The sequence below is a fragment of the Prionailurus bengalensis genome, chromosome E2 (genome assembly GCF_016509475.1).
Source record: "Prionailurus bengalensis isolate Pbe53 chromosome E2, Fcat_Pben_1.1_paternal_pri, whole genome shotgun sequence".
Lineage (NCBI taxonomy): Eukaryota > Metazoa > Chordata > Mammalia > Carnivora > Felidae > Prionailurus > Prionailurus bengalensis.
The window spans coordinates 20,272,284-20,296,422 of NC_057352.1; the positions used below are offsets into that span (position 1 = coordinate 20,272,284).

At 46.7% G+C, this 24,139-nt stretch overlaps 1 protein-coding gene and 1 non-coding gene across 2 annotated transcripts in view; both read right to left on the reverse strand.

Annotated features, from left to right (window-relative positions):
- Positions 1-930: 930 nt before the first annotated feature.
- Positions 931-1,004, reverse strand: TRNAT-AGU. Its single transcript has one exon. It is a non-coding gene; the product is annotated as a tRNA-Thr (tRNA).
- Positions 1,005-2,938: 1,934 nt separating this feature from the next.
- The window catches only part of WDR88 (WD repeat domain 88), a 45,105-nt gene continuing 23,904 nt past the window's right edge, over positions 2,939-24,139 (reverse strand). Inside the window, exons 5-11 of the mRNA XM_043599085.1 lie at positions 23,248-23,386; positions 21,699-21,828; positions 15,196-15,383; positions 13,097-13,179; positions 11,477-11,545; positions 5,008-5,100; positions 2,939-3,112 (exon numbers count right to left, since the gene is read on the reverse strand). Coding sequence (XP_043455020.1) covers positions 2,939-3,112; positions 5,008-5,100; positions 11,477-11,545; positions 13,097-13,179; positions 15,196-15,383; positions 21,699-21,828; positions 23,248-23,386 — 876 coding nt within the window. The remainder of the gene's footprint in view (positions 3,113-5,007; positions 5,101-11,476; positions 11,546-13,096; positions 13,180-15,195; positions 15,384-21,698; positions 21,829-23,247; positions 23,387-24,139) is intronic.

Genomic DNA, 24,139 nt, shown 5'->3' on the forward strand with positions numbered 1-24,139 from the left:
CCTTGGCCACGAATAAGCAAATGCTCAAAACTCACCCGCTATAGAGACAGGCAGTAAAGATGCGCAAGAGAAACAGCAACATCCCAGCAAAGACTCAAGTCTTGTTACCAATAAAGTCGTCGCTGATTGGATTGGTGACAAGGAGCCTATGAGACTCACAAAGCTTCAACGCACCTGTATAGGTTTTCCTTTGCAGTGCCAACTGCAAAGGTTGCAAAGGGCAAAAAATGATCCCCCAAAACAAGAGAAGAAACAAGACAGTAATTACCCAAATGCATGGGAGAGGTAGAGAGAGATGCTGCTTCTGGAGTAGGTGAATTTGACTCTTAGGAACACAGGCTGATGCCCTACCTGCCATCTCTGCAGCTCTTTGGGACTGTCCTGTTGCGTCGGACATCAATTTTGTTGAGTTTGACAAGAGTGTTCCTGGGTGACTGTTCCAAATCCCCATGCTTCGCGGCACCCCCAGGGACTCCGGTGCAATTGCTTTGGGTCAGGCCCTCCAGCTGCGTATTTGTGCAGCAGCCAGAGCCGCGGGCCTCAGGGGTCAGCCTCCCACCTGGCGCCCGGAAGAGACAGCCTCTGACTCATCCTTCCCGCAGCCCCGGGGGCACACTGACCGGGTTCAGCGTGGACCTCGCCAGACGCGCCTGTGAGATGTGTGGCACCGATCGCAAGGCTGGAGGGGGTGACCCGTCAAAAGCCGGGGTGGAGCGCTCGGAGGACGAATGGGCAGAGGGGGCCCAGCTCCGCAAGTGCAAAGCTAGTTCGCGGGAGCCGCGGAGGTCCCAGAGAAGGACACCGCGGCAGCACCGAGCCCGCTAAACCGGCTTCTCAGGTTCACCTTCATACATCTAAAGCGAGGGGCGCTGGGTGAGGCAGCAGAGCAAAAATGCGCACAGGTAAAAAGAGAGCCGGGACGCTCGGTTGAGGCACCGCTGGGATTCGAACCCAGGATCTCCTGTTTACTAGACAGGCGCTTTAACCAACTAAGCCACGGCGCCGCCCGCACGAATACCGCGAGAATCTGCTCCCCATCACCATTTAGTCCCTGTGCGGTGCGCATGCGCACAAGTTTCGTCCGCAAGAGGCGCATGCGTGGTGTATAGTCCTGCCCACACCAGCGGCTGAGGCGAGGGGTTTGGACACGGAAGCCGGAAAAGTGGGAAGCGAGTGTTGCCCCAGGCCCGGGAGCGCTGGTCTTCCCGGTTGCTGTGGTGTCTGCGCCGCGGCGTGGAGCCAGATGGCCCTGTCTAGGGGGGGGGGCGGGGGGGGGTGCCTGCGCAAGTTTGGGCTTTCTGCCCTCCAGACCTGGCGGAGGAAGCCCCCCGCCGCTGTCCCGCGAGGCCCAGGCCCCCGGCGTCCGGTCTGGGCGCACAGCTCGCCGTGGCCCCGCTCACCGCGCTGGAGCCCTGGGCCCGGGAGCCTGCGGCGCGCCCCGGACGCACTGGGGGTGGGCGGCCCTGCCCGCTCCGGGGGCGGCATCTGCCTGCCTGCCGCGACCAGACCTTCGGTGGGGCCGCCTCTCCCGCGGGAGGGCACCGCGGGCGCCTGAGCCGCCGGCCCTGAGGGATCCGGAGCTTCGAGGAACCCAGGCCGCTGGCCTCGGAGCACCGACACCGCACGTGCTGCCAGAGCTGGCAGGGTGCTCGCCTGCAGCTTCTTGGGTCTCCTCGCCCGGACAGCGCAGCCACCTCTTCCCAACACTTTTCAGAGGGCCTTCGAGCCAATCCATTCATTCACCCACCCGTGGGAGAGCCTCATCCGCAGAAATGTTAGACTCCGCAAGTGCATATGCGCAAGAAGATTTACTCCAGTATTATCTGTAATAGCAAAAATCGAGAAACAAAGCTATGTGCCCATCGGTGCGACACTGTTGGTACCTGCAGCCGAGCCGTCCTCCAACGCAGAAGGGGAAGCACTCCTTTGTGCGTGCCGTGTGCGGCAGGAGGGAGACCACTTAGCAAAAGGAATTCTCTTTGAAAGAGAGCGTGAAGTGGAGCTTTGACATGTTCATACATCATTCATGTGGATAAGTGGATACATACTGAACAGCCAGCCCCAGGGTGACCAGAGTCACCAGGGTTATGACTGAGGAGGGCAGCGCCCAAGCACGGAACCTGCCCAAATAGTGACTACCAGGTTACGGTGCTCATGGGCAGAGTCATTGGATGCCAGTCAAATACGCTAAATAAATCAGACCTACAATTAAGTTTTTTAAGCAAAGCAAGGGCAGTGCTAACGACTGACAGGAATCGTGCAAGCCATAGCAAATGGGAAAGGGAGCCCTTCCTGTTTGTCCATGAAACCTTCTGAAGGAATTGATTTATGTAGTACGGTATGCTGTGGGGGCAGGAGGAGGGCTCTACATCTGCCTGGGCATTCTGGAAAAGTCTGGGGCGGAGAGGATGACCCACCCTGTGATGGAAATGCCCTCCGCCCACCTGCCTAACCAGACCTTCCTCTGCTCTGGGTGGATGGCCGTCTAGGAACATTAACCAGGGACGACCCAGAGTGCCTTGCCACACAACAGTCTCCTCCCCGGAGGGGTCCCCACACATCTTCCTGTCGTTTGAGAGCCGTCCACAGGAGCTGCAGTTGCTAGCCTGGCTGCCTCACAGGGCAACACCAGAGTCCAGAATGTGTTCCAAAAATGACACCAGGAACACCAGGTCATAAAGCTTAGAAGGAGCAAAAATGCCTCTAGAATTCACACATATGCTTGTTTTCTAAAGGAATCTAGATTTATTCGTCATGAAAACTAAAAAAGTGTATGATCTCCGCCACCAAGAGTGCTGTGGAGCTGAGGCCATGCCCCTGCCCCTGTCTGATACGCGTTCCCGGCCAGGAAGGGGCCATAGAGAAAGGTCCCTGCAGAACCCCAAAACCCATATGTCAGGTGACCTGTGCTCAAGTCAGTCAACAGGCCCAATGGCCATCAGTCATCTGTGGCCGGGCTGCACTCCCTTGCTAGTGAGCCTTCCTCTCCGGATGATGATGAGGCCTCTGCTGACAAGTCTTTTGCATCCATCCGGCAGAACACACATTTGGTGACGGTTTCAGAAAAGATGTCACTTTCGTAGATGGAGAAAGGCCTGTCACACACTTCACACTGGCATGGAGCATTTAAAAAGAGCAAAAGGAAGAAGTGCTGGTCAGAGGGAACCAAGGCATCCAGTTAGAATTCTCCCACCAGACCCAGCCACCTGTGGCTGGGCCAAGGCAAGAGCTCCCTCTCCTCTCTGCAGTCTCTGCAGACCCCACAAGGGTGGAAATTGCAGGCCACTGAGAGAGAATGAACACAGGCTTCTCCCTCTCTCCCCGCCCCTCCCCCCCCCCAAGGAAGCTGTGCAGGCACCGACCGCCAGGCTCATCCCCGGCTAGGGGAATCCTGGGGACAGGAGCCACAAGCCACTCGACGGTGGAGAGGACAGGGGGTGCGTGTCTAACCCCGTCCTGCGCCCTTTGCAGAGCACAACCGTGGGGTGGAGGAGCTATTCTAACGCCCTGACACCCTGGGGACCTAACTTACGAAACCATGAGAAACAAGTAGGCAAGATTTCCAAACAAAGCAGCCATTTTTCCGGGTGAAGGTACTAAGCATCCTCCTCCATGTCTGAGCCAGTTTCCGGCCAAGGCACGGAGAGCAGTGGCACGGTGGCACAGCTCACCCGCCGTATCTCCTGCCCGCAAACAAGTGAGCACCACCATGGGGCGGGCTCTCAGACCACGGGCAGGGATCTCTCCGGGGTCCCCACCACAGCACCAGCCTCCTGCAGGATGGCACCCCACCCGGGGCAGGCCCTCTGGGAAATCCGACTCCTGAGGTTTCTTATATTGATTTAGAGCAAGGTAAACGCAGAAGGCTCATCTTTGGAACAGCTTCAAGTATGTCTCTTCCTTTTCTCTGTTTTGCAAGAAAGAAATTTGATCCTTTACCTACCTTAGTCTACGGCATACTTCCCCATGGCCCCACCCCAAAAACGACAGAGCTCAGAGGAGGCAATTCTTGGAGCCCTGTCCCTGGTGGCAGGTGAAGGACATGGTACTTCACTGCAGTTAGCTTCTAGGGCCTAAGGGCCAACATGGCCACACAGGCCATGATGACCAGCTGGCCACAAAGACAAGGTCCATGTCGGTCCCCTCCCCCCACCTCCTTGCCCCGTAGTGCTGTTCCCATATTAGCCATTTCCAGAAGCGGTGGCTCCCAGCTGGGCCTTCTAAGAGGAGACATGCCTAGGTGGCTCCAGGATTCTGAGGGAAGGAGGACTCCGGGCACGCAGCATAGACTCCCCAAGCCTCTCATAGTGGCAACCAAGTGTCTATACTGCAAGGCCCCCACAGGGACTGGCCTCCAGTCCCCAGGGATAGACTCTGTGGCCGGTCCTGGCTGCACCTGGTGAAGCAGGTGTGTCCCCCCTACCATCACGATCCTGCCCCAGAGTAAAACAGGCACCTGGGCCTCTATCACAGGAGGGCACCGGGGGGGCCTGGCCAGCGGGTCTGCCGCTGACATGTAGTAGGCCGACGCCACGTCCTGCTGTGTGCCCAGCCATTTCTCCTGACTCATTCGTCTCCTCAAACACCCGGGGCTCATTCCTGCCTTGCAGTCTCCACACTGGCTCTTCCGCTGCTGGGACGTTCTTCCCCTAAACATCTGCACGGCTCACTCCCTCACCACCTTCAGGTCTTTGAACAAATGTCACCTCCTCAGTGACGTGTATCCTGACCACCCCGTGAAGCGGCCAGCACCTCTCATTCCCTTTCCTGACACTACTCCTCTCCAACTTACTTACCGCCATGAGACCCACGGCAGTATTTTTCTTGCTTCTTTATTCATTGTCTCCTCTTTTAGAACATAACTTCCCTCAGGGCAAGAATCTCCATCTGTTTGCTCATGGTTTTATCCCCAGTTGCCCAATTAATGTTTATTCGAAGAACAAATTGATTTGTGGAGGAGACTAACGAACACCTTCATTATTGAGCTTAACATTACCCAATACCAACCTGTTTCACCTTTGAGCCCAGGGCCTTTTTGTACTTTATGACCAAAGGAATTTGGTCAATTTCTTCAATATTCCATAGTCTCATGGTCCTATCCTAAAACAAGTCAAACAGCAAAGCAGCAGTCACAAGATGGGCTCCTTCAGCTGGGAGGCCCCAGGAAGGCGCATCACATCCAGGTGAAGAATCCCACCCTGCAGGGAAGCTGAAGTAGGGTGACCGACTGTCCTGGTTTCTCTGGGACCATCCCACCTCTATGACCACAAGTCCCCAATCCCAGCAAACCCATTCCAGGGGGCAAAAAGTCTCACTTTTCAGCAATGGATGTGGAAGTTTGAGGGAAAAGGACAAAACCCATACTGTGGTCCCCAAAATAGGAGCTGAAAAGCAAAACTATTTTTAATGCCAAATGGATACACATCCATAGGTAATCCATCTTCCATGGTTGCTGTCAGTTTTCCATGACGTGCAGTTCACGTTAAGTTCCCAGTAATGGGTCATCCATTACCGTGATTCACTCCATGCAACGTGATTTAAGTATCCAACTTAACTGCATGCATCGTAATTGTGTTAACAGTCTGGCTTTGATTTTACCTACGCAACTGTCGTGCTCTGTTTCAAGATATTGCTAGTAAAAATTTTTCACATTGTGAGTATTACGATCAGGTTTTCTAAGAGTCAGATCACGAGAATGAGAATAATTACAAGGCCAGTGCCAACGTGACTCAGACCTCGCCAGAAGAGGAGGCTAAACGACTCTGTTTAATGATGGCTGGACAGACACATAAAACTAGATTGGGGGCAGAGGCGAGGTGGTAAATACCCAGAACAAAGCACACTGCAGGATGTGAGGGAAAGACTTTGCTATTGGGTATGGGGAAGCAAATGCAGAAGTACATGTGGACACAAAGCCTCACAAGCCTGGGATGAGGTGGGCAGGTTCTAAATCACCAGTTTTTTCATATCCCAAAAAAGACACCAATGCAAAAGAAAATGAAATGTCAGGCAACCAGACTGGAAAAGAAGTAAAACTATCTCCATTTGAAGGTTACATAACTTTGTACATAGAAAACCTTCAAGAATCAACCAAAAAACTATTAGAACTAATAAATAAGTTCAGTAGAGCTGCCGAATACAAAATCAATAGGCAAAAACCTATTGTATTTTTATATACTTGCAATGAACACTCTGAAAATGCAACTAAATAAACAATTCCATTTAGAATCGGATCAAAAAGAAGGAAATGTTTACTAATAATTTTAACAAAGCGAGTGCAAAACTTATAGATCAGAAACTAAAAAATACTGTTGAAAGAAACTAAAGAAGGTGTAAATAAATAGAAAAATATCTCAGGTTCAATGGGTCAGAAAAAGGTAGTGTGGCACAGGCATAAAGATAGACACAGAGGTCAATAGAATCGAGAAACTAAGTATAAAACCTCACATTTATGATCAATGGCCTTTTGGCTAGGGTGCCAAGAGCTAAAACGATGAAACTCTTAGAAGAAAACATAGGGGTAAATATTAGTGACAGAAGATAAGACAATGGTTTCTTAGATCTGATACCAAAAGCAGAGGCAACAAAATAAAAAAAAAAAAAACTGGACTTGATCAAAATTAAAAATTTGTGCTTTGACAAACACACATCAAAAAAGTGAAGACCTGGGGCGCCTGGGTGACGCAGTCGGTTAAGCGTCCGACTTCAGCCAGGTCACAATCTCGCGGTCCGTGAGTTCGAGCCCCGCGTCAGGCTCTGGGCTGATGGCTCAGAGCCTGGAGCCTGTTTCCGATTCTGTGTCTCCCTCTCTCTCTGCCCCTCCCCCGTTCATGCTCTGTCTCTCTCTGTCCCAAAAATAAATAAACGTTGAAAAAAAAATTAAAAAAAAAAAAGTGAAGACCTATAAATGGCCAATAGGCACATGAAAAGACGCTCAACATCATTAGCTCTCAGGGAAATGCAAGTTGAAACTACAAGATACCACTTCACAACCATTAGGATGACCACAATCTAAAAAAGATAACAAAAAAACCCTGCCCACTGGGGAGGCTGTGGACAAATTGGAACTGTCCTGCACTGCTGGTGGGAAAATAAGAGGATTCAGCACTTTGGAAAGCGGTCTGGCAGTTCCTGAAGTGAAAGTGATCAAATATACAGAGTTACCATTGTGACCCAGCAGCTCCACTCTGGGGTATAGGCCCAAAAGAATCAAACACGAGCATTCCAACAAAACCTTGATCACGGACACTCATAGCAGTATTATTTACAATAGCCAAAAGGCAAAAAGAACCATTCCCATCAACTGATGAAATAAAATGTGATATATCCATATAATGGAATATGATTCAACAGTAAAAAGAAATTAAGTACGTACTTCTATATGTTACAAAATGGATAAATCTTGAAAACATTATGCTAAGTGAAACAAACCAGTCACAAAAGGCCATGTATTGTACGATTATATTTATTTTTTTTAATTTTTTTTTCAACGTTTATTTATTTTGGGGACAGAGAGAGACAGACATGAACAGGCAAGGGGCAGAGAGAGAGGGAGACACAGATTCGGAAACAGGCTCCAGGCTCTGAGCCATCAGCCCAGAGCCTGACGCGGGGCTCGAACTCACGGACCGCGAGATTGTGACCTGGCTGAAGTCGGATGCTTAACCGACTGCACCACCCAGGCGCCCCTGTACGATTATATTTAAATGAAAGGTCCATAATAGCAACATTAGAAACAATAATAGAATAAATAAACAGTAAAACAAAAGTAGATTAGTGGTCCGAGCTAACACAATGAGACCATAAAAGGAAATAAAAGGTATACAGATTGGGAAAGAAGAAATAAAACTGTGTTTGTTGGGGCGCCTGGGTGGCTCAGTTGGTTAGGCATCTGACTTCGGCTCAGGTCATGATCTCACGGTCCGTGGGTTCGAGCCCCATGTCGGGCTCTGTGCTGACAGCTCGGAGCCTGAAGCTCGCTTCAGAGTCTGTGTTTCCCTCTCTCTCTGACCCTTCCCAGCTCTGTCTCTCTCAAAAAAAAAAAAAAAACAAAAAAAACAAAAAAAAAAAACTGTGTTTGTTCACAGATAACATAATGGTGTATATAGAAAATCCAAAAGCAATCAACAAAAGAATCAATATTGCCAAGATGTCAGCTCTTCCCAATTTGATGCATATATTCAACGCAATCCCAATAAAAATCCCAGCAAGTTATTTTGTGGATATTGACACACTGATTGCCAAAGTTTTTATGAAGAGGCAAAAGATCCTCTTGGATTGTATTGTAGCCAATACAATAACAAAGAGAGGGACAAAGTGGGAGGACAGACACTACCCAACTTCAAGTCTTTCTGTAAAGCCACAGTTATCAAGACACCGTGGTATTGGTGAGAGAATAGACAGACCATTGGAACCGAATGGAGACTGCAGAAATAGACCCACGTAAATGTAATCAACTGCTTAACAAAAAAGGAGAGGCAATGCAATGGAAAAAATGATAGTCTTTTCAACAAATTTGCCAGAACAACTGAGTATTCACGTGCAAAAAAAAAAAAAAAAAAATCTAGGCACAGACCTAACATTCTACTCAAAATGGATCACAGGCCTAAATGCAAATTGCTAAAACTCCTAGAGAATAACATAGGAAAAAAAATCTAGATGACCTTGGGTTTAGCGATGACTTTTAGATATAGCACCAAAGACATATCCATGAAAGAAATAATTGATAAGTTAAACTTCATTAAAATTACATTCTTCTGCTCTGCAAAAGACACTGTCAAGAGAATATAAAGAGAAGCTATAGACTGAGAGATAATATTTGCAAAAGATATATCTGATAAAGGACTATTATTAAAAATCTACAAAGAACTCTTAATACTTAACAATAAGAAAACAAAGAACCCAATTAAAAATGGACCAGAAAGGGGAGCCTGGGGTGGCTGAGTCAGTTAAGCGTCCAACTTCGGCTCAGGTCATGAACGTGCAGTTTGTGAGTTTGACCTGTGCATCAGGTTCTGTGCTGACAGCTCAGAGCCCGGAGCCTGCTTCGGATTCTGTGTCTCCCTCTCTCTCTGCCCCTCCCCCGCTCACACTCTATCTCTCAGAAATAAATAAACATTAAAATAAATAAATAATAAAAAAATTTTTTTAAAGACACCAGTATTCCTTGGAAAATAGTTGGTGAATTAATTTGGGGACACTGTTCAAATGAATATCCATTATCATATCATTCCTTTGATTGTTTTTATGAAACTGAGTGTGGTCAGCAGACTAATGCCCCAGATCCTAAGCCCCAGAACCTATGAATGTGTTAGGTTATATACCAAAGAGGAATTAAGGTTGCAGATGGAATTAAGTGTGCTAATCAGCTGATCTCACAATAAACAGGGAGATTGTTGTGGGTTTCTCCAGGCGGGGTGGACATAGTCACAAAGGTCCTTAAAAGTGTACAAAACAGTGAGAGGGATATGTGACTATGGAAGAAAGGAACAGAGAGATACAACCTTGTTGGCTTTCAAGATGGAAGAAGATGAACAAGCCAAGGAATGCTGGTGGCTTCTAGAAGCTGGAAAGGGTAAGGAAATGGATTGTCCCCTAGAGCCTCCAGAAAGGAAAACAGCCCTGTGAACACCTTGGTTTTCGCCCAGAGAGACCTTGTCATACTTCTGTCTCACAGAACTGTAAGGTATTAAATTTTTGTTGTGTAAGGGGTAAAGTGTATAGTGATTTATTATAGCGGCAATAAAAAACCAACACACTGAGTGATGTTACATGTCCTGATTCAGCGGTCGCAACTAAATGTCCTGTAGGAGATCAAAAGGGGAAAGCGTGGTCACGGCTGTGTTGGCCCCCTGCTGTGCGGAACTGTCACATTCCAACAACATCATACTTTCTACAGTATATCAAGCGATTTGTCAAATTCTGGAAACCTAGCTCTTAAATACTTTGATTCAAGAGTTGGAGTTTCAAATCACCTTCTTGATTTCTGTGAAGATTTTAATGAAAATCCAAAAAACAGGGGCACCTGGGTGGCTCAGTCAGTTAAGTGTCCAACTTCAGCTCAGGTCATGATCTTGCAGTTTGTGAGTTTGAGCCCCACGTCGGGCTCTGTGCTGACAGCTCAGAGCCTGGAGCCTGCTTCGGATTCTGTGTCTCCCTCTCTCTCTACCCTACCCCACTCACACTCTGTCTCTCTCTCTCAACAATAAATAAACATTAAAAAAATTTTTTTAAGAAATAAACATTGAAAAAAGTTAAGTCTTACATTTATGTATTTTAAGCATACACAATATAGACTACAAAATTGAGGGACACCCGGGTGGCTCAGTTCATTAAACATCCAACTTAAGCTCAGGTCATGATCTCACCACAGTTCATGAGTTCGAGCCCCGTGTCAGGCTCTGCGCTGACAGCTCAGAGCCCGGAGCCTGCTTCAGGTTCTGTGTCTCCCTCTCGTTCTGTCCCTCCCCCGCTTGTGCTCTGTCTGTCTCCCTCTCTCAAAAATAAACAAACATTAAACAGAAATTTAAATATGCATTGAAGACTTCTTTTAAAGTCTAAATAAACTGTTGCATGATAAGACAGAAAGAAACAGCATAAAATATTTTTATATTTTTCTTCAACAGATTTGTTTGATTAGTCCCACTATTAATTACTACTAATTGCTGCTGTTAAGTAGTCCAATGATTATTGTTTCAATAATAGCATTTACGTAACAGAGAAGGAAAAACACAGAATGAGGCATAATTTCAAATAAGCATTCACTTTTCATACTTTGGTTTGCACTTTTACTTTTCTCCAGCTTTACTGAGATATAGTTGCCATAATCAGTTCTCATATTTTCAGGTTAAAATAGTAACACGTAGGCACAGGTCTGGCAGCATCTGGGCTGGCTGGCTCTCTAACAAGGGAGCCTACTCACGGTTCGCAGAGTCTTGCCCACGGTCCCATAGACCTAGAAACCCCCAGACTAGAGAATGACGTGGCTCTAATAAAGATCGGTGGGGGGCAAGTTGGGACGCCCACTTCTCCTGTACTCACACCTGAAGGACAGCCCTTGGGACACCCTGGGCTAGCTCTTGTGTGCCATTGGCATGGGAACTCCAGGACATAGTGATGCAGAAAGGGAAGACCCACCCGGGACCTCAGGGTGGTCTCTGGGGCTCACCAACACGACGCTTTCCCCTCCTAGGCCCCCTGCTGGCTCCGTCACTCACGGGTCTGGGCAGGCCCTTCCTCCAACAAAGCTCAGCGGTGGGTGGTTGCAGACACGGAAATACCTGGCGACTCCCCACAGGAGGACAAGAGGACCTGCTTTCCCTGTTCCCAGCAGCTCCCTGGATGAGGGTGGCCTGGCTAGGTGCGGCCCTCACAGAGAGCCGGCCCAGGAATTTTGCTGGGCAGTAACACTTCTGTTGAAGTGTCTCTCACAAGTGTGAGAGAAATTTTAAGTTACTCAAAGGCTGCCCATTTTTACCTTTGAAGAAGACAGGACCCGTTTCTTGTCATTGCTAATGGCAACATCTGTCACCCAGTCACTATGGCCCTGAAGAAAAAAAAAATAGAATTTTAACAAGGAACTGGAGGAAAAACCTTGGGAAACACAACAAAAACAGAAAACACAAAGTTGGGACCCCAGAGATGCGTACATTTAAGAGCAACTAACTGTGTTTCCCTGATGTCACCAATGCCATTTAAGGTGGAACAGAAAGTGTAAAGGTTGACGATGCATGCGCACATTACAGCACTGTGTGCGTTGTTCAAATAGTACTCTGGAGTTTAGCAGGATGGAAAGAAAACGACTATGTTCCCGGCTGGCCCCAGAGCACCTCTTGCAGGTTTTTGTTGGCATTCTTTGTTCCAGGAAATACCATTCCTATTGGAGGTCCTGTTGGTGAGGGGGCTTTTGCTTCAAGTGAGGTTTGCTTCAAACCTATCCACTGTGGCTCAGGCAATTAGGGGGTTATTTTCCTCAGGTAAAATGGAGCTCAGAGGAGATAAGTTCCATTGCCAGCTCAGACCCCGAATGATGTCAGGGCTCTGCATCAACATCTTTATCATTCTTTGGCCTTCCTCGTACAGAAAGAGCGGAAGGGGAGGCAATATGGTATATGATGTATATGGTATATGGCAGGAGGAAAGAAAGCAAGAGAGAAATTAAATTCCTGTGCAGAACAAAAGGACAGGAGCTTAAGGGTGGGAAAAATAGAGAGAGAAGAAGAGAGCAACCGGAAAGGGGACAAAGGGACTTTTGAACACAGGGATGTTCAACATTTGGTTCTAAGGTGTTTATTTGCTGTGATGTAAACTCCCTTTGCCTCCCCCAAAACCCTTGGAGAAGAGGACTGAAGACAGACCAGCTCTGGGAGCCTGAATGTTGTGATGATCCAGGGGACACATCTGAGCCACAGGGAACAGCGGGACCAAAAATCATGGATGCAAGCATTCACAGCCAAACCATGAGACCACAAGGGAGACCACCATCCTACAGGGAGGATGTAGATATCTTGGGGTAGGAGGCACTGGGCACAGAGGCACTGCTGTAGCCAATCCTGGAACTACCTGACTCTGGATTCTTGCCATGTGGGACAATCCACCCCCTTACTATAGAGCCACTTTGAGTTGAGTCTCCTCTAACTTATAGGCAAAAGCACTCAGCCGATGCCACCATTTTGGAGTCCATTACTCTTTGTGTATCTTCGTTATGGGACTCATCTTTCTGTAGAGTAATGTCCGTGGTCCTTAGACACTTTCCCACCTCTGAGTTTTTGCATTTGCTCTCACATTTGCCTGGAATGCCCTTCCCCAAGATCCTCATCCACCTAGTCTTTCTTTGTCATCAAGTTCTCAGCTCATATGCCACCTTCTCCAAGAAGCCCTCCCACTGTGGATTACTCCTTGGGGTCTATTTCTATCACATCACCCTGTTGTGGTTTCTCTTTCACTCATCACTGTCAATGATTTGTTTGTTGGTTTCTGGTCTGTTCTCTACAGAGGTGTCACCTCCAGTTGGGACAGCTTGGTCTGTCTCACCCACGGCTGTATTCCCAGCACCCAGCACCCGGCATGATCCTCTATCTGATGCTGACATTGGTACCTTCAAGGAGAGCTTCCGGTAGCCTTCTCCTACATCCCAGATAGCCACAGTCCTGTCGAGCCCTCCAGACACGAGAAAAGAGGCTACAACAAAAAGTGACAAAGTTTCAGGGGGTGGGTGGGGTCATCTTCCCCTACCATCTACTTCTTCCTTCAGGAGGCCAAAATGGAAGGAAGCATTTGTGAAGTGCCACCATGGTTCACTCCAAGGACGCTCAAACCCCTTATTGGTGTGGCTCAATGTCTCCCAACCAGTTACAGTCAATTCTCATTATTCATGGCAATTATATTCTGCAGTCATCACAAACACTGAATTAGTTAACAGTGAACAATTTCTCCCAGGGAATATGCAGGGTTAGGTCCCTGTGAGCCTCTGGTCACAACATTTCATTAACTGATCAATATATAACCTTGTTTTATGTCTGTTTCTGTTTGAACACACTTTATTTGATACATATTGTTTATTCATTAAGGTTAAGTTCACGGCCAACAGTGCTACAGCTCATGCCTGAACCAAGCTTCTCTGATATATGTGTTTTCCCTGTAAGGCACATTACTGCCTTCTTGCATTAGGAATACCAGACAGCAAGCACATCAGTATTGCGCTTGGGGGCTTTTTAAACAGCAAAGTCACACCAAAAAAAAAAAAAACAAAAAACGCTACAAAATGCAAAATACCTGGGCACTAAATGGACTACTTTACAATAAGAGAGCTGAACTAAGAAGGCAGAGGGTCACCTTGTTCAACCTCAGCTGGGAACGTGTGCATAGGCTAACTCACACTTGTCACTGTTCTGTGCATGTCCATAGTCCACGTGGCATCGCAGAAGTGCCACAAGTATTGATTTTAGAGTTACAAAGAAATTTTACCCAATATGCTAATTCACAAACACAAAATGTGTGAATAGCGATGATGTAAGTCTGAAACCCCGAAACAAGGACGGAAGCTGGCAGGACACCTCTTAATGGGGTCTGACTCACACAGACACTGCTTGTGAAGAGGAAGAGTTGTTCAAAGGCACTCTAGCATCTCTCAAGCCAGGCCCTGATTGCTTCTATACTGGCAGGGTGCCCCTGAAACACAGAATGAGCGCCACTCCCAAGAATGGAGGGGTCAAACATTTGGCTCCTGTGTGTCAAGAGTGGTCATTTCCCTCACTGAGGCTAGTGTACTAAGGCTGCTTCCTGTCCTCACCCCTGTTTGCATCTATGCCCCTTCATTTGGCAACAACTCCCCAATTTCCCATGGAGAACACCCCTCACATACTCTTAGTCCCTCTGGTGAGGGGGTACTGACTTGAACCTGTAGCTCAAGGGGGTGGGGGTGGGCAAGTTACTCACACCTAGCCAATCAGAGCTTCTCAGCCCCTGCTGAAATGATTGATTCAGAGATGAGTGTGTGTCCCAAGCTGAGCCAATGAGAGACTTTCCTGGGACTTGTGCTGGTACCATCTAAAAGAAGGATCTCTCTCTGGGGCACCTGGATGGCTCAGTCAGGTAAGCCTCCAGCTCTTGGTTTCAGCTTAGGTCTGGATCTCACAAGTTTGTGGGATCATGCCCTGCATCAGGCTCTGTGCTGACAGTGTGGAGCTTGCTTGAGATTTCAGTCTCTTCTCTCTCTCTGCCCCTCCCCAAACTCGTTCTCTCTCTCTCTCTCTCTCTCTCTCTCTCTCTCTCTCTCTCTCTCTCAATAAAGAAATAAACTTTAAAGAAGAAGAGGAGGAGAGGGAGAAGGAGAAGGAGGAAGAAGAAGAGGAGGAAGAATAAGGAGGAGTAGGGTCTCTCTTTCTCCAGGGTTGGCTCCCTGACAGCCTTGTCTGAGTGTCTGGACCCAGGCATGCCTACTCTTGGACTCTTGGGGGTTAATAAATTATCTTTGGCAGCTAAGCCACATTAAGCTGAGTCTCTGTTACTTGCAAACTTGTATCTATGAATGTGCCTCTTGGTTTTTTGTTCCCAGTGAAGATAAAACCACTTTCACCATTGGCATCGTGGGAAATTGCCTCTCTATACTAAGGAAAGTCCACGTGCACGGAACAGGAGGACATCTGCCCTAGCGCTCTGACAGGTGTGAAATCCTTCTATGTGTTAATTACTCACTGTCTCTGGCAAAGCGGCAGGAGCTCACAGAACCTTCATGGCCCTGCATCAGAGTCACACAGGCTCCGCAGTTTCGAAACTCCCCTGTATGGACATTCCAGATTTTTAAGGTTTTATCCCAAGAGCTTGTACACAGGAAATGGCCACTGAAGGTGAAACAGCAGTTAGAGATCGCACTGGAATGTGCCCTGAAACACAGATGGAAGCATGCACACATCAGCACTACACGCCTGGAGGATCTGAGGACACACCTGAGGGGAGGGGCATTGGAGCTGCTCCCCGGTGACCTAACGGACCTCATTCCTTTGATCACTGCCTACCGTGGCCCAGATCTTAATTGCTCTAGGTCACGCTATTCCAGGACTTCTCAATCATGGCGATACTGACATTTTGTGCTGGGTAGTTCTCTGTGACAGGGGGTTGTCCTGCACATTGTAGGATACCTAGCACCATTCCTGGACTCTACCCACTAGATGCCCTGCACCCAACCTGTGACAACTAAAAATGTTTCCAGACGTCGGCAAATTGTCCACCGGGGGAGAAAATTGCGCCTGGTTGAGAACCACTGCACCACTTAGAGCTACCTGAGACTTGAGGAGAAGAGCATCTGAAAATCTGTTAGTGGTGGTTAATAGAAGAACAGCCCTTCAGGTTTGGGTCACACTTACCAGGAGGGTTTCTCCAGCCCACCCTCCACTTCCTTTTCTCCAAGACACGGAGGCTTGGCTCCTCTCCCTGGTCCTCCTCCCCCACCCCTCTCCTACTACTTCCTCCTTCCCTTCCCAACTACTCTATTTTTTTTCTCTCCCTCTCTCCTCATTTGTCTTCAGTATCATTAGAGCATTTTTTAACATTGTGCGTTTAATTAATAAAGTTTTGAGTTATCCATTCTCAATTTTTATATGTCCTTTTTAAAAAGGGGGGGGGAACCTGTCAGACTTTTGCTGTTTTTGTTGTCTTTGTGATCTTTTGTGTTGTATTTTCCCCATGAATCTCACCTTCTGTTACAAACAGTTTTCAAGAGAACCTGTAAACATAAACAAGCATCTCTGAGTAGCCTGGATTATAAAATCCAGGAAAGCTTGGGCAAAACTGTTTTCTAGAGCTCAGGTCAGAGTTTTGGACTGTATTTCAGTTCTTTGTAATGCACAGACTGAGTAAGATCAAAGGAGAAGAAATATCAACTCCTTAGAGGTGTCCAGGGCAAAACGTTCCAAATCCCTGTGGCTGTCAGGCTAAGAATCATCCCAGCATATACTGGAGATGGATTAAAAAGCCTTCCCCACAATCCAGACACTGTTGTTGGGATTTAAACCAAGGCTATCTCTATTTTCCAGGATGGGGCTCTCATTTCCAATAAATTCCACTTCTCATAAAAGATCGTTGCACTTTGGGGCCCCTGGATGGCTCAGTCATTGAGCTCACTCGTTGAGCGTCCGACTTCAGCTCAGGTCATGAACTTAGGGTTCGTGAGTTCGAGCCCCGCATCGGGCTCTGTACTGACAGCTCGGAGCCTGGAGCCTGCTTCGGATTCTGTGTCTCCCTCTCCCTCTGTTCCTCCCCTGCTCGCACTCTGTCTCTCTGTCTCTCAAAAATAAATAAAGATTAAAAAATTTAAAAAAAGAAAAGATCATTGCACTTAGTACAAAAGTTTGGGGAAAGTGCTTGTATCGCACTTGTTTCTGGACAAGATGGAATCAATGCACTTCTTCCTATTCCTTCTGCTAAGTACACCTAAAAATCTGGGCATTTGTAAAGCAAACGGAAGACTAGGAAAGATGGAGACAAGTAGGCAGACCAGCATGACATCTTGGGACCCAAGAATGACATATATATCCTATATATGAATGACATATTCATATATCCTGGACTGAATACTGGAAAAGCTTGTAACCCAAAAAACAATGGGGACCATTAAAAGGACCTCAAGAAAAGTCTGTTCTCCATAGCCAAAGGGATAGCCTAGCTAGACAGAAAACTTTTAGGCACTACCCACCTTCCTCTAACCAAACATTCAAGATTTTATGATCCAGACTACCCAGAGATGCGCATTTATGTTTATGCATCTCATCCCCACCCCTCTCAGCAAGGGCCCAAAAGGACCTTGACTGCAACACTTTCCAGACTGTACTGAGGTGGCCTGCTAGAACAAGATTCTAAGACTGAGAGTTTCCTAATATAATTAATACACAACAAAAGGTTGTGTACACAAAATGTACACAACACAACAGAAATCACTCATCATACTAAGAGCCAGAAAAATCTCCCTGTGAATGAGAAGATTAATCAACAGATTCTCAACACTGAGATGACACAGATATTACAATTATCTGACAAGTATTTTTAAGCAGCCACCATAACAATGCTGTGATGGACAATTATGATCATGCTCAAAACAAATGAAAAGATGGAAAGCCTCAGCAAAGAAATAGAAGATGTGACAAAGAACCAAATGAAAATTTTAGAACTGAAAAATACGATAACCAAAATTAAATCAGTGAAAAATACAGAGAAAAGAATAAGCGAATATGAAAACAGACAATATAAATTAACCAGTTCAAAAAATAATTGACAGAAAAAAAAAAAAAAACAGCCTGAGGGACCTGTGGGACTATAACAAAAGATCTAAAATTTGTGTCCTTGGAGTCCCAGAGGGAAAGGAGAAAACAGTAGCGCTGAAAAAGTAATCACAGAGACTATGTCTGGGGGTACTTGGGTGGCTCAGTCAGTTAAGTATCCAACTCTTGATTTTGGCTCAGGTCATGATTTCAAGGTTCATAGGTTCAAACCCTGTATTGGGCTCTGTGCTGACAGTGTGGAGCCCGCTTAGGACTCTCTCTCTCTCTCTCTTCCCCTCCCTTGTGCTCTTTCTCTCAAACATACATACATACATACATAAAAGTAAATAAATAAGTAAATAAATAAAAACATTTTAAAAAGATTATGTCTGAAAGTTTACCAATTTGGCAAAAGACATAAATCTTCAGATTCAAAAAGCTAAGTGAAACTCAAGTGGGATGAACCCCCAAAAATCTACACCCTGACACATCATAATTAAACTTCTAGTGCAAACCTTGATCTAGGGGTCCTGAGTTCGAGCCCCACACTGGGAGTAGGGATTACTTTAAAAATATTGAATTAAAAGGGCACCTGGGTGTCTCAGTCAGTTAAGTGTCCAACTCTTGATTTCAGTTCAAGTCATGATTTCACCTTGCAGAGTCTTCTTGAAATACTCTCTCTCTCTTCCCCTTCTCCCTTTCAAAATAATAAACTTTAAAAATTAAACTAAATAAACACATCATTAAACTTCTGAAAACTTAAGACAAAGAAAAAAATCTTGAAAGCAGCAAGAGAGAAATGGCATCTTATATATAGGAGAAAAACAATTTGAATGGCAGTGGATTCTTCATCAGAAACCATGAAGATCAGAAGAAAGTGACATGACAGATTTCAAATAAATGGAAAAAAAATGTCAACCCTGATTTTTATATCCAGCAAAAATATCCTTTAAGAATGAAAGGGGAATCAAGACATTTTCAGATTAAGGAGAACTAAGATAATTTGTTGCCCTCAGAAGTATTCTAAAAGAATACCTGAAAGGAATTTTTTTTTAACAGAAAGGAAATGGGGAAAGAAGGAAACTTGGACCATCAGAAAGGAGGACAGAACATGGTAGGCAAAAGTATGGGTAAATACAATAGACTGTTCTTCTCTCTGGAGTTTTCTTAATTATGCTTAACATTTGAAGCCAAAAAAATATCACTTATTTATACTTACGCCCTGTAAGTTTCCAAATAGGTTGAGACTGAATTTTTAAAATCCTTTAGCAAGACCAGCTAAGATAATATGCAGGACCCAGTGCATGATTAAAATGCAAGGTCCCAGTTCCTCCAAAAGCTATAGATAGTATTACCATATGATCCAGAAAGTCCACTCCTAGGTATATAGCCAAAAGAACTGAAAGCAGGGACTTGAACAGATATCCATCTGCTAATGTTCATGACAGCACTATTCACAATAGCCAAAAGATAGAAGCAACTCAAGTGTCCCTCAACAGAGGAACAGATAAACAAAATGTGGTACATACAAATAATGAAATATTGTTCTGTCATGAAAAAGGAATGAAGTTCTAATACACGCTACATGGGTGAATTTTACAAACAGGATGCTACATGAAAGAAGCCAGACACAAAAGGTCAAGTAGTGTATGATTGCATTTGTATGGAACATCCAGTACAGACAGATTCACAGAGCAGAAAGTAGAATACAGGTTGCCAGGGGCTGGGGTTGGAGGGAGTGGGGAATTATGGTTTAACGGACACGGGGTTCCTGTTTGGGTAATGAAAGGTAATGCAAGACAGTGGGGATGATTGCACAATATTGTAAATGTAATGAATGCCAGTGATTAACTTTAAATGGTTAAAATGAAAATTTTACTTTATGTGTAGTTTACCACAACTTAAAAGATAACAATGCGATAGCCTCCAACCACTGTTCACTTGAAATGGGTGAATTCTCTGCTGTGTGAATTCTATCTCAGTGAAGCTGTCAAGAGAGAAAGACAGGCAGGAAGGAAGGAAAGGGAAAAGTGATGGCTTCTGGGGAAACTGAATGGTTACAAGACAGGTAGGAGAGATTTTTCACTATATATCCTTTTGTTCCTTTTAAATTTTGTACTGTGTTGCATATTTTACATCTTCAAAAAGTAAATTACATATTTTTGAAATAAAAACATGCAAGGTCCCTTGTTCAAAAACTAAGAATTTAAGGACGTTGACAGCAGAGCATTAAATCAAGTGTGGGGCCCTCTGTGGGGCCCTGTGTAACTTCAGAGGCTGAAGCCCTGTCACCTGTCACAAGAATCTTTGCCTTTATATTTTCTTGCTAAAAACTATTTCCAAAAAAAAAAAAATCATACATTTGGGTTGGTCAAAAATACCAATAGGGTGCCTGGGTGGCTCAGTCAGCTAAGCGTCCAACTTTAGCTCAGGTCATGATCTCACAGTCCATGAGTTTGAGCCCCACGTTGGGCTCTGTGCTGACAGCTCAGAGCCTGGAGCCTGCTTCGGATTCTCTCTCTCTCTCTCTCTCTCTCTCTCTCTTTCTTTCTCTCTCTCTCTCTCTCTCTCTCTCTCTGCCCCTCCCTCGCTCACACTCTGTCTCTCACTCTCAAAATGAATAAATTTTTTTTTAATTAAAAAAATTTTTAATACCAATAGAGGGGTGCCTGGGTGGTTCAGCAGGGTAAGCATCTGACTCTTGGTTTTAGTTCAAATCATGATCTCACAGTTCGCAGGTTCAAGCCCCGTATCAGGCTCTGGGGTAACAGCATGGAGCCTGCTTAGGATTCTCTCTCTCCCTCTCTCTCTGCTCCTTCCCTGCTCTCTCTGTCTCTCTCTCGCTCGCTCGCTCGTTCCCTTTCTCTCGAAATAAATAAACCTAAAAAAATACCAATAAGCATTTTGCTTGTTTCCCTTTCCACCTCCATGGGGAAAACAGAACGGCGTGGACTATGACACTTGCCCATAGCTGGAACTGCGGCCACCTCTGCTCTCTGCACCCCATCCCCCACTGGGCTAAGGAGGCATTCCACAGCACCCCCACCCAGGTTTCCACTAGAGTCACTCTCAGTAACAGCACGTGTTGAGCACCCATCGTGTGGCCTGCGGTAAGGATCTCACTCGGATGTCACCTCTGCTCGGTTTGCAGGTGAGGAAACTAAGGTCCAAGGCCACACAGGATATGAACCTGCACACTCTTTTTTTTTTAATTTTTTAATGTTTTTATTCATTTTTGAGAGACAGAGAGAGACAGCACTAGCATGGGAGGGGCAGAGAGAGACAAGAATCTGAAGCAGGCTCCAGGCTCTGAGCTGTCAGCACAAAGCCCAACGTGGGGCTTGAACCCATGAACCATGAGATCATGACCTGAGCCAAAGCTGGACACTTAACCGACTGAGCCATCCAGACATCCCTGAACCTGCACACTCTTGACCCCTGGCCAGACACCCATGGGACAGCCTGGCCCAGTCCAGCAAGGCTCCTGATTGAGCAGAGCAGACGGTGACGGGGCACATACACATTCTGGGATCCTGACTCCAGGGCCTGTTGGAGAGGACTGGCCCCCCGCCTGGTGGTGGCCACCTGACAGGTAACCCTTGCAGCCCTGGATTATCAGATCTTCCCATTTCACAGGAGACACTGGAAATTCACATTTAGGAGGGAGGTGGGGAGGCTCTGCACAATGTTTTCCAGCGTTGGCTCACATGGAAACAAACGCACCTGAGGCCTATCCCTGCCCAGAAGCCACAGCTAGTGGTGTCCCCCCGTCCACCTCCCTCCTTGACTTTCTCCATCTCCAGCCTCCTCCGAGCACCTGTGACCAAGCTGGGGATGCCCCATGTAGATGCCAGCTCACAGCTGAAGGTGTGCGGGCCAAATCCAGGAGGGTCTGAACGGGGACTCCAGCCCACCTCTCTGCTGCAGGATGGGGCCCCCCCTCACTTGGTGATGGTGAGCAGCGTGGCTTGGGATGTAATATCCCAGATCTTGATGCTTTTGTCCAATGAGACGGAAGCCACCTTCTGGCTGTCGGGGTCAAAGCAGCATGCCGTGAGAGACCGGCTGTGATGATCTGAGGCACAGGGAAAGCGACTCATCACCTGACATTCCACATTCCAGGCCACGAGCTCCACGTGGCCCAGAAGCTCACACTACTCCCCCAGACCGAGACAGTACTACAGAAACACGAATCCCAATTTCACAAGGGACTCCTCACTTGCACAGACATCGCCCAGGCGCCTACTGTGTGCCAGGCTGAGAAGAAGAAGCACGAACAGAGCTCCCGGTCTGAAGGAGAGACGCCCTGTGCAAGCTACAACCCACAGGTGTCAGGGGCCACGAGTGGTCATGGTTCCTGGCCAACAGATGGCTGGCCCAGCCCTGACAGGTCGAGGAGGGGCGCTAAAGGTTAGCAGGGGAAACAGAATAGGAAGAGGGCTCCCAGCAGAAGGAACACATGCACAGGCCTGGAGGTTGGACAGCGCGTGGAAAAGTGTGGGGTGCAACTAGAACCTGGAGGGGGGGGACGGGTAGAGCATGAGGGGACACGGGAGAGGGGAGGGGCAAGCCATGGGGCCGTGCACACGCCACAGATCTGTGCTGATAAACACAAACACAAGGTGCACATGGGAAGTAGGACTGGGATGTGCACACACACATGCTCACACACACTCACAGAGGTCGGGAAGGCCACCCAGTAACATGTTGTTCATAACAGACACCCCCGCGGAGGAGACAGGACACACAGAGCAGCCTTGTGCTTTCTACTTTACATAGTCACCAAATGTTTTACAACGATTGCGTATTTTTTAATGTTTTATTTTGAGATAACCGTCAACTTGCATGCCCTTGTGAGGAATAACACCAAGAGAGTCTATGTGCCTGTCACCCAGTTTCCCCCAAGAGAAACACCTTGCATAACTATCATACAGTATCACAACCAGAAAATTGACATCTGATGATTATTATCTTTATTTATATATATGTATTTTTTAAGTTTATTTTGAGAGAGAGAGCACAGGGGAGAGGGAGAGAGAGAGAGAGAGAGAGAGAGAGAGAGAGAACCCCAAGCAGGCTCCGTGCTGTCAGCCCCATGCCAGTCTCAGGGCTTGATCCCACAAAGTGTGAGATCACGACCTGAGCCAAAATCAATCGACTGAGCCTTCCAGGTGCCTCTTTCATCTTTATATTTTAAAAATACATATAAAAATACTATAAAGGCTGAGCCTCCGCTCAGTAAAAGATTGGGCTTTAAACGTCTGCATGACATTGGAACAGAACACTTTTTCATTTATTACAAACGGGGTTAATCATAAATGCCTTAACCAATGATGGTTTTAGCTGCTGATGTTCTATCAATGAGTGTCTATCTGTAATGATGCCGCTCATTACAGCTTCACCAAATAAGGCAATCAAAAGTCACTCTCAGTTAAGTGACAAGCAGCTGTTACCATCGCAGACAGAACAGAGCAGGGAGCCCATGCAAACTCACTTTTGATGTGTGACACAGTGGTGGCGTTTTCCGCATCTGTTATACAGATTCCGCGATCCACGTCCAAGGCTGAGACCACGTATTTGCCATCAGGAGAAAGCTTACAGGAGGCTATGAAGGTTTCGTGGTTGATCTTCCACTGAATAGGGCAACAATCAAAAGGTTGTTCTCTCTCTAGCCCAGCTGTCCAGTAGAACTTTCTGTGATGACAGAAATGTTCCATCTAGGCACTATCCAATATACTAGCCTCCGGCCACATGTGGCCGTTGAGTACTTGTAATGGGCTAGTGCAGGTAAGGAACTAAATTTTTAAGTTCGTTTAGTTTTAACTAATTAAATTAATAAATGCAATTCATTAAGCTGTCTCCAGGACAGATGGACAAGGACAGGTAGAGCGGCTAGTGGAACTGGCAGCAAGGTTCTAGTAATGACCAACTTCACTGCTGTTCAGTTTGGTAAACAAGTGTTTATTAAGTATCTGACGTGTGCCCAGCACTGTGGACAAGACACTGCAGCCCAGTCCCTTGGGCATCTCACAATCCCTTGGGACAGGCTGGCACCAAACCCCAAGAAGGGGACACTGAGCTGCTCCACATTCTAGGAAAGGAGGATCTCTCTGTAGGTTATAAATTATGGTATTGCCATTGTGACAGCTTTAAAATATGCCCACAAATCCTTTGACAGTCCTCCCTCCAAAAGGTGCAGCCTAATTCCCTACCCCTTGTGTATGGGCTGGACTTGGTGACTCACTTCTAATGAATAGAATATTGCAGAAGTGACAGCATGTGACTAGGTCATAAAAGAAACCATAGCTTCCTCCTTGCTCTCTCTTGGATCACTTACTCTGAGGGAGTAAACTCAAGCAGCCCTAGGGAGACACCCAAGTGGAGAG